Genomic DNA, 16106 nt, shown 5'->3' on the forward strand with positions numbered 1-16106 from the left:
CCTCTAAAAAGTATCTCTTGATTTGTTGCCTAATCCTGCATGGGTCTGCTTACGTTGTGAAGAAGCCTGTACCCTTCCATACAGAAGCTTCTGGGGTAGAACCAGGGGTCCACGCCTCACAGACCCCTAGTCTCCCCTCTTCTCAGAAAAAAAGGAGAGCCAGATTGGAGGACATGGGCTGGCCGGGCCAAACCAGCCTGGTCCTGCTCAGCCCCTCTGCCCTGTCCCATGGGAGTAGAAAATGACTGTGGGGCGGGTGGGCCCCTGTTTCAGTGCTCCCCCTTCTACGTGGGCCGGGAGCCAGGAGCAGGATGACAACAGCTGGCCTGCCCCTCCTCGCCCCCTGCACCTGCTTGGGGCTAAAGAGAGGGGGCAGATGGCCGGAGCGCAGCGCCCTCCCGCCCAGGGTGGAAGGAAGCCCGGGGCAGGTGGTGGTGGACACAGAGCGGTTTAGCTCCACTCACATCTGTGCCTGTCGCACTGCCCTTTCTCTGGTTGTCAGGGACGCTGGGGCATCTTCTGTGCCAGGAGTCAGAAGCCAGGAGCAGAAAGCTGCCCAGTTTCTCTCCCACTTGGCCCAGTTTTGCCCCGGCAGATAGGAGGGACCCTTTCCCCAGGTGCATCCGCCAGCTTGGGCTAGAGGAGACTCAGGTGGCGCCGGGATGGGCTTGAGCCCCCACACCTGTCCCAGCTCTGCAAGCCTCGCGCAGACAAGCACACGCGGAGGCTGGAGGCAGAGCAGCCAGCCGCCTGGGGCACGGCCTGCGGGTGCCGGGGCAGCCCGGGGAGCAGGGAGTCAGAGCTCGCCCCATCCAGCTGTCCCGGCCTCCCAGCTGTCCCGGCTTTGTGGGAGCAGCTGTCACCGCTTCCGAAGCGGCAGGGGCAGCGGAGGCCCAGGACGCGGCCTGCGGAGAAGGTGTGTGTGTGGGGGGGGGGGGGGTCCGCGGCCCGCACCGGTGAGGGCGCTCAGGCCCTGGGGCACCCACAGCACAGCCTGCCCTCCCTCTGCCGAGGGCCCGGAGACGCGCTTTCACACCCGTGCCCTCCGCCCCCCGGAGGAGCCTTCCGGGAAGGCTGGGCGTCGGGAGCGCGGCTCCCCCACCCCGCCGCCAGGGGGTGGGGTGGGATGGGGGTGGGGGTGCGGGCAGGGAGGGGCCCAGTCCTGGGGCCCAGATGTACGCGGGCGGGGGGGGGGGGGGACCACCGGGGGCTCCTGAGCCTCCCCCGCGGCCGGCGCTTTCATGTCGCTGCCTCCCCGCCCCGCCCCGCCCCGCCCCGCCCGCGCCCAGCTGTCTTCGGGGCGCGGCTGGCAGCTGGGCAACAGCTGCAAGGGGGGGGGCGGCACCCGGTGCCCCCGGCAGCGGCCGGAAACGGTCTCGGTGCCCCGGACGCGGTGCGGGGGGCGGGGAGGGAGGGGCGGGGCGGGGAGGGAGGAAGGGCGGGGAGAGGAGGGGAGAGGAGGGCCCGAGGGCGGGTCGCTCCCCGCCCCTCCCCCAGCGCATCTGGCCGGCGGGGCGGACCCGGATCAAAGCCCCTCCCGGCTTCAAAGGCCCCCCCCTTCCCTCCTCCCCCTCCCCCCGGGCGGCGGGGGCGGGGCGGGGGGGGCGGCCGCTGAGTCGGGGCCCCGGGCCCTCCCCTCCCTCCGGGATCTTCCGCGCCCCGTTCGCACCACCCACTCAGCTCCCGGGCTGTCACCGCGTTCTCTCCCTCCGCGGGCGGCGGAGACCCGTGATCGCTCTCAGGACCAGCCCTGGCTCCTGGGGGATTCCCTGCCCCACTTTCCGCGGCACATCCGGGGGCAGGGCGGGGGCGGGGGGCGGTCCAGGTCCGGCTCTGACTCACCCGGGCTCTGGGCCGCAGAGAAAGGGGCAGCTCCTCCCTGGGGCTGAGGGGTTCAGGGAAGTGGAGGTGGTTTCTGGGCGTCCCCGGACAGACCCCCGCACGCCAGCCCCTCTCCTGTCTCCCTGGATGGCTTTGGAAAGCCCCGCCTTGGAGGTGCTCAGGAGCAGCGGTCTCTGGAGCCTGGGTCCTGGTCCTGGTTCTGGAGCCCCTGAGGCCTTTTTCCTGAGCGGAAGGGGCAAGGAATGACCTGGAGGCCCTCTGGGATCGCCCTCCCCTCCTCCGCGCTGAAGTGCTGAGGCCAGGCCCCGGGACCCAGGCTGGGACCCCAGAATGGCCCCTGGAGGCTGAGGGGGTGGGCTGGAAGCAGATCCTCACGGCAGAGTCCTGGGCCCGCAGGAGGCTGGCCTTGGAACAGCAGCTCCTTCCTTCCGCTTCTCTCTTCCTTTCCCAGCACCCCCTCTCTCCACCTGCACCCCAAAGCTTCCTTCCCTTCCAGGAGAGGCGTCTTCTCCCCGGGGACAGGGAACTGACAGCCTCAAGGCGCTCTTTCCCCGGGAAGGCTCTGACAGAGAACACAGAAACCTGGTGGGTGGAGGGGACTCGGCCCTGGTGAGGGAAGCCTTCGGGAGCCCAGAGCTTCTTCCCTAAATCCCGCCCCTGGCATCTGTGGCGCAGGGACGGGCCACAATGGGAGTTCTGCACGGGAGTCTGGGTGTTTCCTCCACAGGCGGCCAGTGTTTGAAAAATGCTTTGTGGTTGATTCCTCTGCACTGAGATATGTATTTATCCTTGCACTAGGTCTTTAATAATTGGATATTTCTTGAGAGAGAACTCATACATTTTTTGTGTGTGTGTTTTTTTTTTTTAATTTAGTTTCAGGCAAGAAGAGGGTGAGGTGTGAAGTGGTGTGTGGTAGTTGGTAACAGCTTGCAGGAGGGTGGGGGCGGGGGAGTTAGAGATGGCACAGGCAACATCTCAACACTGCAGGTAAGGAGCGAAATGAGGGAGCAGGCTTCCAAGAATCGTGTGTGAAGGGTGGTATGGACTTCTGGTCTACCTGGAGGCCCTGGCCGCCTGCTGTAAGCTGGGTGTTGTCATCAGGCACTGACTCTCCGTGGGGCCGGGCAGGGAGGAGGGAGGGAGCATCCATGCAGAGGGGCAGCTCCAGGCCTCACCAACAGTTACTCCACAGCCACACCCAATGCCATCCCTCCCGCGGCAGCTCCCTGTGCTCCCCATCCAAAGCCTAAGCTTCGTCAGTCCTCCAGCCGCCCGTGTGGTGTCAGGCCCCCGTAGCTCTTCTGATCCCTCTGCCTGGCGGTCTGCTAGACTTACAGCCCTGCCCTCCCTCCCCCCCAGGACCTCTCTCCGCCCTCTCCAGAGCGAGGAGTCATGAGATGACCCCCGTGAAGCGCCAGGTCTGTGCTGGCACGGCCCGGCGTTCAGGCATCGATGGCTATCTCAGTGTTTATGTTTCTGTGAGCCGGTCCCACCCCCATGCACGTAACGTTCTTCCCTGGTATTTTAACTGACTGGCTACCAGCTGCATCGCTTACTTGTCCAACGAGCCCGTGTGTCCCTGGAGGACACGGAATATTAGTCATCTTCGGTTTTTCCAGAGCCGAGCACAGTGCCTGTTCCATTCATTCCCTCAGCCGTTCGCTCAGCAGGTAGTTACTGAGGTTCTAATGCTGGCACCGTTCCCAAACGGGGGTGTTTTGGTGAACACAACAAGCTCTGCCTTCTTGGAGCTGATAATTTAGGGAGGAAGGGACAGATGACAAACAAGAAACCAATCGATGTGAGCTGAAGATAAGTTCTATGAAGGAAAGGAAAGCAAGGGGCGGGGGGGGGGGGGGGTGTCACAGAAGAGAGAGGCAGCGGAGTTTTTATCCAGGGAAGTGGGCGGGGCAGGGGACATGGAGCAGAGGCTCCAGAGCGAAGGAGGCAGGTCTGGGGCTCTGCAGCTGGAGTGTCCCAGGAAGAGGGAACAAGCGTTGCCCGAGGCGGATGATGCCTGTTTCAGGAACCGGAGAGGGTGGGTGTGGATGGAAAGGGTGAGTAAGGGGCAGAGAGTGGGTGATGAGGTCAGAAAGGCGTGAGGGAACCGGCCACGAGGGAGGGAGACATTGTGAGAGCTTGTCTCTGCCCAAGAGACATTTGCTGAGTAAATGAGTGAATGGACAATGAATGAATGAATGCCAAAAGCCTCTGCTGTCAGGGCTCTGGAAGTTTCAGAGGGAGCCCTGTGGGCTCCAGGGTACTAGGCCATCTGCCTCAGGGGACAGAATTTGAATCATGGCCTGAAAAAGGGGGCAAGGAAAGCACAAAAGAGGAGAGATTCAGGGAGGAGGTGGCTCTGAGCACAGGTGGGGAAATTAGATTTTGGGGTGACGTTGAGGGGCAGGGAGGATAGCTCACCTGAAGCTCAGGGTAAGTGTGCGAGTCCATGATTGACAGGTTTATAAAAAGGTTTGGGGTTGCCCTACCAGTTTGGCTCAGTGGATAGAGCATCGGCCTGCAGACTGAAGGGTCCCAGGTTCGATTCTGGTCAAAGGCATGTACCTTGGTTGCCAGCACATCCCCGATAGGGGGTGTGCAAGAGGCAGCAGATCGATGTTTCTCTCTCATCGATGTTTCTAACTCTCTATCTCTCTCCCTTCCTCTCTGTAAAAAAAAATCAATAAAGTATATATATATTTTTTAAAGTTTTGGGGGTCAGTCAGATCAGAGGGGCCTTGAATGGCAGGATAAACAGTTTGGCCTTGAGTACCCCACAGCAACAGGGCCTCTGACGGCACCTGAGTGGCAGAACTGCATTTCAGAACAGAGTGGGTGCGTGGCCAGGCAGGAGAGGGCGAGGTGGCGAGAGAGGAGGCAGCCTCAGGTCCAAGTCAGGGAGGAGGAGGGGGGCAGGGGGCCAGGAAGGACGGTGGCAGGTCCTGCTGCTCAGGTCAAAGGATGGAAGCCCAGACCAGGCCTCTTCCTTCCCTGCCAGCCCGCCTGGGCCCCAGAGTCAGCAGAAAACACCAGCCCTGGGGAGGCGGCGGGCGGCTCGGAGCCAGAAGCTGCTGAGGGAGCACTGGCAGCAAGATGCCATTGTATGGCCGCAATCAAGATACTTCAGAGGAAATCAAAAGCACCAACTGGGGAAATGAAGTGTGCACTCTCGCTTTCTCTCTCAAACACACACACACACACAAACTTCTGCCTCCAAAATGGGTCAAGTGAAGGCTGTGGGCGTGGGCTGTGGGGGGAGGGGGAGGAAGGGGGGGAGGCCCAGGCCTGGGAGCCGCAGGGGTGCTGTGCCCACTCACCCTTCTGGCGGAGGGGAGGCGGCAGCTGCAGGGCGGGGTGGGCCGGGAGGATAAATATACACCTCCCCATGCATATGGATATGCACACAGCTGCCCTGCCTGCTTTGCGTTCATTAGGACCAACTGTCTCAGGAGCGGTGGCAGGCGGGCAGGAGGGGGTGATGTGCCCATTCACAGCCCGGGGGTAGGGGGCTGCCTGCAGCTGTGCAGACACCTCCCCCCCTGCCTGGATCAGCATCCCGGCCAGCCCTTCCTTCCTCTTTTTCTTCCTTCAACTCTCCACTCTGGCCGATCTGGGGGTCTCAGGGGGTGGGAATAGGAGCTAGGGAGTTGGCTGACTCCTCGCAGGAGCTGGGGGAATGGAAGGGAGAGTGGGGCCAGACTGCACCCCCTGTTGCTTACAAACCAAAGTTCCTCATCCCCTTCTTCCCAAAAGCCACCTGCAGCACGCAGGCAGGAAGATGTTTTGGTCCTGGCATCTGGAGGCTCCAGGGAGGCCCCATGCATGTTCACAAGATCCGTGCCCCCGGACAGATGCCAAGGGCCAGGGGGTGGTTTCATGTGATTCCGACGTCTTGGCAGTGACTGGTCGGCTCCAGCTCAGGAGCAGGTCACCCAGGGGGGAGTGAGGACTGGGGGGCTGGGGGGGGGGGGGGGGGAGGGGAATATTGAGAGCCAGACCGGTTGGTGTACTAGTTAGGGCTGTGCAGCTTTGGCCCTACCCAAGGCCATGCCGCTGAGGGGCCCTGGGCTCCTGCCAAGCCTTGCACCCCGGTGTGCACATCCTCTCCCATACGGGCCAGCGGTGGCCCAGGCGACAGGCCTGTCTAGTGTCAGGAACGTGAGTAAACAGGCAAAGGAAGACTGGGTGGGCAGTGGATTCGTGCATGTGTCTCCAGTGGGCCCTTCTCTTTCCCCTGGAGAATCTAAGGGGGCGGAGGGCTGGATGGGGCTGCTGAGCCCTGGAAGGGGATGGAGGCAGCTGACGCCAGGTCAGGGCCCAAAGAGCAACAGCCATCCAGCCTCTTTGCTGTCAGGTTGGGGCTGGGGCCCCTGCCCCCTCTGCTGGTGGCCTCCAGAGCTGCAGTCACCTGGGTCCTGAAGAGGAGGTGGGTGGCACACAGAGGTAGGCCTCTGGCCCACCACCTCCCTGTTTCCTGGAGCCCCGCTCCAGCAGGTCAGGGCCCTTCCTTTAGACAAGAAGGCAGGCGTCCCGGAGGAAAACGGGCTTTGGAGGGGGCAGGAACCCCCGCCACGCCATCTCCTGGCTGTGCGACTCCAGGCAAGTGACCTCACCTCTGCAGGCCTTGGTTTCCTCAGCTGGGAAACAGCAGTAGCCAGTGACCAACAGGAGCAGCAGTTGGCTTAGCTTCGTGGCAGTCCTGCCCCCAACCTTGTAGCCTTCAGCGTCCGGTAGCCAAGCAAGTTCTCCTCAAACCCTGCCCCTCCCGGGCGCCGCGCTGCAGGCCTGCCATCAGTGTTTCATTTCTGGAGCGAAGGCTTGGTGTGCTTGGGGCTCGGCTGTCACCTGGGAACAGAAACCTCTCCATGTCCCTTTGTGCAGGAGGCCGCCTCCGCCCAGTGGTCGGCAAACTGCCGCTCGCGAGGCACACGCGGCTCTTTGGCCCCTGGAGTGTGGCTCTTCCACAAAATGCCACGGCCTGGGCGAGTCTATTTTGAAAAAGTGGCATTAGAAGGAGTTTAAAAAATTTGGCTCTCAAAGGAAATTTCAATCGTTGTCCTGTGGATATTTGGCTCTGTGGACTGATGAGTTTGCCGACCACTGCCTTAGCCTCTTTTCTGGGCTTAGAATAGGGGTGTCGAACTCAATCAGAGAAGGGGCCAAAATCTAAAATCCAGCCTAAATTGCGGGCCGAATGGTTTACTGAACAGTCATAAACTGTCATTGTGATGGAAACGCAGCGGGGTGCAGTGATGACAGTGTGGTGCGGGCCACATTGCAAGGCCTGGCGGGATGGATTTGGCCCGAGGGCCTTGTGTTTGACACATGTGGCTTAGAAGCCTAAAGGGAAAGAGAAACCATGCTATGAACTTGGAGCCCCGTAGTCAGACAGGCTTGGGTTCAAATCCTGACTCTGCCTTGCTCTTCCTGTGTGATCTTTGAGCAAGTGAGTCAAATTCTGTGAACCCTGGGTCCAAACTGTGGGCGATACTACCTACAGTTAATAGTGTTTGCAAGGATTACATGCTAACTCTGCAGTCCTGCCCTGGTCTGACGGACCCTGGGGGGTTGGTCAGATCTCCACAGGCTCATGTGTGTGGCTGGCTGTGGACACACACACACACACACACACACACCCCTACTCCCCTGACAGTGCTGGCCCAGCAGATTCTCTGCAGGGAGTGGGAGCTCTCTCCCTCCTCCCGGCCCGGCTCCTGCAGTGCTGGAAAAGGAAATTACTGAACAGATTGCAATTAAGCGGGGAGCGGAGGGAGAGGGAGACAGGGGCCCTAAAATGCAGCTTGACTGAGCGCTAAACTGTGTTTTTGCCCGGAGCCAATCAGGAGCCTCTGACAAGAGTGTGTTCCCACTTACGAACCTGATTGCCGGGGGAGGGGACTGCCAGCCTCTCCAGGAAGGAAAGTTGCCATGGAGGGGCCAGGCGGCCGGGCAGAGGGCCTGGGGGCCCGGGAAGGCCTGGGTTCAGAGTTTCCCCCGTGGTAACAGTTACCGATGATTTGGCATAGACTACGCACTGGACATGCAGGCCTCCGCTAATCCTCCGGAGAATGCCTGGCGGGAGATGACTATCACCTCCCTCTGCAGATAAGAAACTGGAGGCACAGAGTGTCCCCACTGCAGGCTGACTGTTGCCCGAGGTCTAGGTATTTTATTGACATTTTATCTCCTTCCAATCTCCCTATAACTTTAATCCCATTCCACAGGGGAAGAGGCCAGGCTCGGGGAGAGTAACCAACTTGTCCAAGATCACAGAGCTGATTTATAGACGACTCCAGAGGACACACTAAAATTGTACCAGAGCCAGGCATTCTGGATAGCGTGACTAGATTTAGCAAAATAACAAAACCCAGCCGAAACCGGTTTGGCTCTGGATAGAGCGTCAGCCTGCGGACTGAAAGGTCCCAGGTTCGATTCTGGTCAAAGGCATTAATACCTCGGTTGCGGGCACATCCCCGGTGGGAGGAGATGTGCAGGAGGCAGCTGATCGATGTTTCTCTCTCATCGATGTTTCTAACTCTCTACCCCTCTCAATTCCTCTCTGTAAAAAAAATCAATAAAATATATGTATTTTAAAAATAACAAAACCCCAAAACCGGGATGGCCAGTTAAAATTTGAGTTTCAGCCGAAACCGGTTTGGCTCAATGGCTTGGGGACTGATGGGTCCCGGGTTCGATTCCGGTCAAGGGCATGTACCTTGGTTGCGGGTATATCCCCAGTAGGGGGTGTGCAAGAGGCAGCTGATCGATGACTCTCTCTCATCGATGTTTCTAACTCTCTATCTCTCTCCCTTCCTCTCTGTATAAAATCAATAAAATATATTAAAAATAAATAAATAAAAAATAAAATTTGAGTTTCAGATAAACAATTACTACTTTTTTTTCTTTAGTGTTATAAGTATGTCCTAAATATTGCATGGGATATACTTATACTAAAAATGATTCCTTGTTTATTTGAAATTTAACCGAATGTCCTGCCATTTATCTGGCAACACCAGACCTCTCTCCTTTGGCCTCAAGCTCCCTTCTATTTTGCCAGCTGTTTGCCGTTAGAGGTGGGCCCTTAGAGAGCCAGGCGGTATCTCCTCTGCTCCAGGGGGCAGAACCCTGGACTCGTGCCTGCTCCACCACCTCCTGTGTGGCTGTGGGCCCGTCTATCCCCCTCTCTGAACCCCCTTGAAAAGTAAGACCCAGGATCAGATCATTGCAAACATCCTTGTCAGCCCTAACTTTCCTGTTGTCTTCACCCCTTTTTCCATCTGTGCAAAGGAAGGTGTGAAATACATGGTTGTGGCCTGGCTGGTATGTTCAGTGGTTGAGTGTCGACCTATGAGCCAAGAGGTAATGGGTTTGATTCCCGGTCAGGGCGATCCCCACTTTGGGGCATGCATGAGGAAGCCCATCAATGATCCTCTCTCATTATGGATGTTTCTCTCTCTCTCACTCTCACTTTCTCTCTGAAATCAATACAAATATTTTTAAAACAAACAAACAAAAACAGGCAGTTGTGCTGTGAGGACAGAAGATAGCCAACACCTGGGACAGAAATGGCCAGGGAGCAGAGCTGGGCGTGAAGGCTAGGGGCTCGGGCTGCTGGGAAACGGGCTGCTACTGTCCTTGGCTCCCGAGGCGGCAGCGGGCTGCAGCGTTCAGGCCCGGGTCCCAGGCCCCTCCTGCACTAACAGCTCTGTGGTCTTGGGTAAAACCCTTCACCCAGGAAGGGCCTCGGTCTCCTCCACAGCAAAGTAGGCCTAATGCTGCCCCACGATGCGTGCGGAGTGCCTGGTAGGTGGGGGAGCTTACTAAGCGGTTATTTTTATTTTTGTTATTGGTGGTGTTAATATTACGTCCTTCTGAGAGAGAGAAAAAAAGCACCTTGAGGAATGCTAACCTCTGAAACAACAAACAGATCTCAGGCCCTCTCTGAGCTTCAGCAAAGAACACAACACATTCCAGGCGGCCTTCGCTTCAGCTAGATTTTATTGGCTGGATTTCTGACGGACATCTAAATTATACAGTGAATTTTCCACATGACCAAATACCGCGTCCACGTCTTTATCATTTTCAAAGGGGACTATATAAAAAGAAACTTTCGATGGATCAGACTGAACCCTGAAACCACATGGAGTGCAGAGCTAAAAATAAAAGGGAGTAAGAACTTGCCCCTGAGAAGGAAAGAGAAATCAAAGGGACGAGTCCTGGAGGGGGTGACATGGCGTCACCCTCCAGGGCAGGTCCGGATAAGGAGTGGCCACAGTGAGGGTGAGGCACAGAGGAACACAAAAATAGCCACCGCTCAAGCCCAGAGGGGAATAAAGAAATTTGTCCAAAGCCAGGATGGAGGAGTGGAGGGAGGGAGGGAGGGAGGGGGCAGGACGGTGGCCTTCAGCAGTGTGGGACCCGTGGACTTCTCTCCCGGCACATTTGTACCCACCGGCATACGCGCTGACTTTCAGCTTCGCGCCTGCCCGCCTGACATGTTCCCCCGGCTCAGCCCACATCAATGACACCCTTGTTTCCATAGTAACCAGGGGAGAGTGAAGGGGAAAGGGTGTGCTGCACTGGGCTTGGGGATCCAGCCAGGAGGAGCTGCACTGGGAAGGTCAGTGGGAGGGGAAGGGCGTGTTTCTCACAACTGGTCTGAGCACACATCCTGGGGCCCCACCCGGGCCTTGCTGCCCCTCCCTCCCTCCCCCGCACATTCAGATGCAGAGGCGCATGGAGGGAGGATGGGAGACCCACCGGGCATCCCCTTTCTAGCTTCACATTCTATCTTCTGGTCATGGCCCCGGGGGGTGGGAGTGGGGCCGGGGAGAGGAGAGGGGACTTTAGAAGTATTTTGTTTTTACAAATGGGAGCTCTTAAAAGTCTGCCTTTTTCAGGCATCTCTCATCTGCCCCGTGAGCCCCCAGGGGGGGCCAGCAGGGTTCAAAGGGAAGATGAAAGCTTGTGACATCTACCATGCCACTCTGTCTTTAGCTGCAAAGCAAATGTGAACGTTCACGGAGGCTGTTATCAGAGGAGGGGAGTGGCTTCTGCCTGTTGGCCCGGGCCTGGGAGGACTCTTGCAAAGAGTTCCTGAAGTTGGTGGCAAAAGAACAAAAGTACTTTGCAGACTATCCAGTGCCAAAGCTCTGATCACATCTTTCCAAAATCACAGCCCTCACAGCAGGCTGCTGTCCCTCAGCTCGCATCCCCGGTGCACTATCTGGAGGGAAAACCCATTTTTAAGCCCTGGAGCCACATTTCCAGCTGGATGGCAGGGGGTGTTGGTTTCTTGTGATTCTGTTTTCCTTGTTCAAAGTGGGAGAGGCCCTTGGGTGAGACAAGGAAGCCAGAGGAGGAGGCAGCAGGAAGCAGGCGTCTCGGTGGTTTGGGAAAAAACCTCACCTCCTTCTGTTTTACTAGCCCTCACAGGCCTGTCCCCGGGGTGCACCCCCGGCCCAGCCTTCCGCGCCTGCAGGAGTGACACCCAGCCCAGGAGGCTCTGAGGCTGGACACGCTTCAGCCTCACCTGCGCAGCGTGGTGCAGAAAAGCTGGGCGCGGAGGGCTGGGCTGGAGCGGCCTCAATGGGTTTGGGAAGGGCCACCTCCTGGGCTGAGAAGGCAGCTGGCCCCCTGAGGCCCACCAGCCAGCCACTGGACAGTCCCTTATTCATTCTCGGAAAACCCCTCGGCTCAGGCACCAGAACAGAGTTCAATTCAGGAGCTGGGTGATGCTCTGGCCAGCTTTCATGCTTGAAGCGAGGGATTTCTTAAGACTCGGGAAAACAAGCTCTTTTTGCAGCCGTGGGGCGGGAGCAGCCTCCCTCCAATCAATCAACAGAGGACACATTTTGCTGGAGAGGCAGGGGAGATGGGCAGCTGGGGTGAGTCGGGCCTCCCTGGGAGTGGCCCCTGCAATCACACCCCTTCTTCCCAGCAGCAAGCCCTCTCCGCCTGTGAGCTCCACGCACCCCCACGTTGCCAGCACTGTAAAAATTGATCTTGAAAAAAATCGATCTGCCTGCCTCTCCTCAGTGGAGCAGGTTCATGGTAAAGCTGCATTTATTTAAAAAATCTGATAGCGACGGCCTATTGTGATCATTTAGACACAGAATTCTTTGAGCTTTAGAAATCCCTTCTATAGGACTGCCGCGCCGAAGCCAGCTAATCTCGGAGTCGCTGCTCCCTGCTCCACTGAGCCGGAGAAAGCCTGTTTGCGCTGGCCCGAGCCCTCTGTGTGCGGGCTTTCTAAGGACCTTGTAATTTTTCTGGAATTAAACCTCCCACCTCTTCTCACATTCCACATGTCATTATAGTCAAAAGTCATAAGAATTTGCTTCCCTGTATAGCTGGCCGGGGGGGATGGGGATGGGCTATGTTTATGTGGTGACTTGTTTGCAAGAAAGGATTTTTTTTTTTTCCTCTCCAAAGGGTGAGGATTACACACTCAGCCTCTACCTGCATGACAAGATGGTTTAATCATCTGCTCTTCCTCCCCTTCCCCCAGCGGCCTCCCTCCGGACGGAACGCAGCCCTGGCCCCGTTGGTGATGGTAAAAGTCACTGCCCAGCACCAGCAAACACTGTCCGAGCTTCCAAAACCACGGGGAGAGCAAGGGACAGGTCAGTAAATAAACGAACGCAGCATAAGCTGCTTCTTTCTCTTTTACTTTTTTTTTTTTTTAAAGGAAAAAAAAGGAAAAGCCCACTGGAATTGTCTGAACTGCAATGCAATCTCTTGCTCATTTAAAAGATCTCATTTTCTAATCATGTGCTTTGAGACATTTAATACTATTTCAATTATGCAGAGGAAATAATTCCTTTATTTGAAAAATGATACCGAACCTCAGAGATCAGTTAAATCTACTGCTGGAATAGGGATTCTTTTTAAACTGTGTTGTACCCTCTCTTCAAACAGCTGTAGCTGTACACAGATGGAAAAACATTTGGTCAGAAAGCAGCAAATTAGTGTTTTTTTCAGGACAGAACTCAGTTCCTGAAGCTCCCGCGTCTCCATTCGTCTAGGTTTTATTTCTTCTTTGTGATGACATTTTTGCACACCCAGTTCATGCCGTCCTTTGAGGAAAATGGGCAGAGAAAGGCAGCGTTAGTTATAAGAAAGACACCACACAGGCAAGCCCGGGGGCGGGTGTGGGCCTCCCCTCCCCTCCCACTCCCTCCAGGGAGCCTCTGCCCCAGGGCCCACCTGGGTGACCAGGCACAGTGACCTCCTGGGGAGGCCCTGAGAGCACAGGAGGGAGATGGGAGTGGGAGTGCCCAGTGTCTGAACTTGAGATGGATTCTCAGGAACTCCCTCTGAAAAAATAAACACATCTGCTTGGCTCCAAGGCCTGATTGAGGCGCTATCAGGAGAGAGTCCAGCCCTTTTTGGCTTTTTCTAAAAGCTGACCTTTGCTAGGGCACTCCGTTCAATAAGCCACTCTTCTGGTGCCCGGTGTGTTTACACATGGCCGTGAACATGGGTTAAATTAAATTTCTTTTTGGAAAAACAAACCAGCTGCAGTGTGCGTTACTAGACACACACTAGGGTAATGTGCATTTATTTCTCTCCGTGCAGCGCCCCAGGGTCCGGGCCTGGTTCTTGTAGCTTTAAGCGTTACCCAGCGGAGGGCCTGGGGAGACGGTTCCCTTAAAGGCACAGTGACCTTGAACGTGTCCTCTCTTAGAAGGCTGGAGAGGGACAGAGGTAAAAACCACACAATGCCTACAGCCACCTGGCAGGTGGCAGGATTTCTCCTGGATGCCTGGCCTGCCAGAGATGACCTCCTTTTCAACCCACTTTGGAGACACCCCTGAATACTCTCCTTTCCCCCAGAGTCTCTCCGACCTTGAGGGGTGTGCAGAGTTCCCTTGGAAGCTCACGACAAAATCAAAGCAGGATCCTTTCCCCCCGACCCCCACCCCCCACCCCAAATCCCCGGCACGTCTGCAGTACAAGCTAGCTGAGGTCCCAGTCACATTTGCACATCTCCGGGCACACATGACACGAAGAGCCCTGCACTTCCTGTGACCACGGAGCTGGTGGTTGAACCTGAACAGCTGAGCCAGCTTAAAGCAATAAATATCCGCTGACACCTCTGGGCTTTCGGAGCATTAATCCCATAAACAATACATCACTGCAAAACCACCAGCAGCCACCCTATCTCCCGGCTAATCTGACCATAACCTGCATCTACAGTGATTAAAACTCTGCCAGTTGCCATCAGAAGGCCTGGGCGGGAGAACCAGATACTCTGATGGCTGCTCCAGAGCAGACCTCGGCGCCGGAAGGTGGGCAGCCCCTGGCACGGACGGGACAGAGGGGGTAGAACGCCGAGGTGGGAGAAAGGTGGCCTCCACACACGTCTCCAATCACAACTGGGTCAGCTGCCGGCTTCCAAAGCTGAGGCCAGTTTCAAGACCATCTTATGAAAAGGATTAATTTAAAGAGAAGCATGTTTAATTTTAGTAGCTAATTGGTTTCCAGGAGAAAAAAAATGATCACCTGCCAGGAGACAGAAAAGATTTTACAAACACAAGAGGGATGAATAAGATAACCATCTTCTCTCTGCTCTCCAAGCTGAATAGCTCAGCACTTAGGTAGCACTTTCCATCTTCAGAAACCCGCACGAACACTATCAAAGGCATGCACCTCCATATTCTCTCCTCTGCGGAGACCTGCAGTATTTAATCACATCATCTCAGAGAAATCAAGTGCTCCCACACTCTTTGGATGCCAGTTTGCCCCCTGGTTTTATGGCTGATTACAGGGGGGTAGTTCTTTTTATTAACTAAACACGAATACAGTCAGAGAGATAGGAACAATATTTACTCAGCTGCAGGAACCGAAGCAGAATGTGGGGGTGCGGGGCAGCCTTCTTTTCGGTATCTGTGATGGAGGCGGAGGGAGGGGATTTAAATGCGGGAGCCCCGCAGGGGAGCCATGTGCTCCAGATGTCTGTGAGGCCAGCAGTGGCAAAGCCCTGTCAGCCACAGTCCTGCCAACAGAGGGCGCTCAGAGGTCAGTGCTCACCAGCTCTCCTGCTGGTCCCTGAGCCTCTGCAGCTGCCCCGGCAGTCTGGAGTTTGGGAGGCACAGGGAGATTTAAAAGGGGCCCAAGCCACAGCTGACTTGGCTCAATGAGTAGAGCATCAGCCTGGGGACTGGAGTCCCAGGTTCGATTCCGGTCAAGGGCACATGCCTAGGTTGTGGGCTTAATCCCCAGTGTGTGTGGTGTGTGTGTGTGTGTGTGTGTGTGTGTGTGTGTGTGTGTAGGAGGCAGCCAATCATTGATTCTCATCATTGATCTCGCTCTCTCTCTCTCTCTCTCTCTCTCTCTCTCTCTCTCTCTCAAGTGTTTGAGGAGTTGTACCTTTCCTGTTATTACTTGAGGAGAGAGAGCACTGGAGATGAGGGGCAGTTGGGGAGGCAGCAGTCAATGGGGCTAATACCTCTCCAATTAATTCAGGACAAGCTGTGCCAAATTGGCCACCGAAAAGGAGAGATAATATGTTGTCCAAGCTCCCTGAGGGGAGGGTCCACATCAGACTGGCTTGAGGTTGTGTTTACAGAACCTAGCATGGTGTCTGGTCTACAGTACTTAATTTATACCTTTAAAAAAAAATTAAAAATATATTTTTTAATGATTTTTTACAGAGAAGAAGAGGGAGGGATAGAGAGTTAGAAATATTGATGAGAGAGAATCATCGATCAGCTGCCTCTTGCACAGCCCCTACTGGGAATGTGCCAGCAACCAAGGTACATGCCCTTGACTGGAATCAAACCTGGGACCTTTCAGTCTGAAGGCTGACACTCTATCCACTGAGCCACACCGGTTTTAGCAATTTATACCTTTTTAATGAACACTTTGAACACCCTGTGAAGGAGGGACTATGATGTCCACATTACAGAGGAAGAAATGGGACACAGCTCAGTGTGTGGCAGAGGCGGGCTGGGAACCCAGGCTCTCTGGCTCCAGCGCCCATACTCTAACCCACATGTGTCAAACACAAGGCCCGGGGGCCAAATCCGTCCCGCCAGGCCTTGCAATGTGGCCGGCACCGCGCTGTCATCACTGCACTCTGCTGCGTTTCCATCACAATGACAGTTTATGACTGTTCAGTAAACCATTCGGCCCTCGATTTAGGCTGGATTTTAGATTTTGGCCCCTTCTCTGATTGAGTTCGACACCCCTACTCTAACCACTGACCACTTCTCAATGAGTGCGGGCAAGTGCTGGCGGGAGGAGCTCTGCCTGGAGCT

General features: G+C 56.1%; 1 protein-coding gene across 1 annotated transcript in view; it reads right to left on the minus strand.

The window, feature by feature from the left end:
* Nucleotides 1–12644: 12644 nt before the first annotated feature.
* The window catches only part of ARL3 (ADP ribosylation factor like GTPase 3), a 29658-nt gene continuing 26196 nt past the window's right edge, over nucleotides 12645–16106 (minus strand). The window contains exon 6 of the mRNA XM_036437956.2: nucleotides 12645–12920. Within this exon, the coding sequence (XP_036293849.1) occupies nucleotides 12873–12920 (48 nt within the window). The 3' untranslated portion in view covers nucleotides 12645–12872. The remainder of the gene's footprint in view (nucleotides 12921–16106) is intronic.

This window comes from Pipistrellus kuhlii, unplaced genomic scaffold (assembly GCF_014108245.1).
Source record: "Pipistrellus kuhlii isolate mPipKuh1 unplaced genomic scaffold, mPipKuh1.p scaffold_m20_p_15, whole genome shotgun sequence".
Classification (NCBI taxonomy): domain Eukaryota; kingdom Metazoa; phylum Chordata; class Mammalia; order Chiroptera; family Vespertilionidae; genus Pipistrellus; species Pipistrellus kuhlii.